Source organism: Penaeus monodon, chromosome 19 (genome assembly GCF_015228065.2).
Source record: "Penaeus monodon isolate SGIC_2016 chromosome 19, NSTDA_Pmon_1, whole genome shotgun sequence".
Lineage (NCBI taxonomy): Eukaryota > Metazoa > Arthropoda > Malacostraca > Decapoda > Penaeidae > Penaeus > Penaeus monodon.
In genome coordinates this window covers 4,647,356-4,647,962 of record NC_051404.1, presented here as the reverse complement: position 1 = coordinate 4,647,962, position 607 = coordinate 4,647,356, and the positions used below count along the sequence as shown (strand labels likewise).

The following is a 607-nucleotide window of genomic DNA, read 5'->3' as shown; positions in this document are numbered from 1 at the left end:
GGCGATAAGAGGTTTCTTGCCTTAGTAAAAGTGAGAACGTAGATTTCATCTTTAGAGAACTTCTCTTGCACAAGAAGTGATGCTTGTTGTTGATTTTTCCTTACTTTAACATTTATGCCAATCTTTAAGAAGCTTTATAGTGAAAAGGACCAAATATTGAATGTATGAACAATAGCAAAGTGCTTTTGACATGAACGATATTAATAATCTGGCAGCAGTTGTTGATGCATTTTCTTATTCTATTTTTCCAAGTAATTTTATTGTTTGTGTAAGCATCACAGATGTTACATAAGTATCACGTTTTTGGCTTCTTTATTTTATTGCACATGTTTCTGTGAACGAGTGTGTAAATTGTAATAATTGAGAAAGAAGGAAAAGTGATATGAATGGTTAAGAATTCATACCTTAGAATTTAGTTAGGCTATGTCAGGAGTTTGCATATGCTGCGGAAATTGAAGATAATACAATCAACGGTAGATGTTAACAAAGCAATATATCTTGAAAGCTTCCTTTTGTATTTTTTGAAACAATGGAAGCATTTTTTGCTTGTCAGCTGTTTATTATATAGCAATAATAAGAATTACAATTCTTACATTTCGAGAGATTG

General features: G+C 31.1%; 1 protein-coding gene across 1 annotated transcript in view; it reads left to right on the top strand.

Annotated features, from left to right (window-relative positions):
• LOC119584996 (breast carcinoma-amplified sequence 3 homolog) overlaps positions 1-607 on the top strand; it is a gene marked incomplete in the record, with an annotated part of 31,901 nt that extends 31,294 nt beyond the window's left edge. The window contains 1 exon segment of the mRNA XM_037933606.1: positions 1-607. This exon segment is cut by the window's left edge and continues 798 nt beyond it. Within this exon segment, the coding sequence (XP_037789534.1) occupies positions 1-8 (8 nt within the window).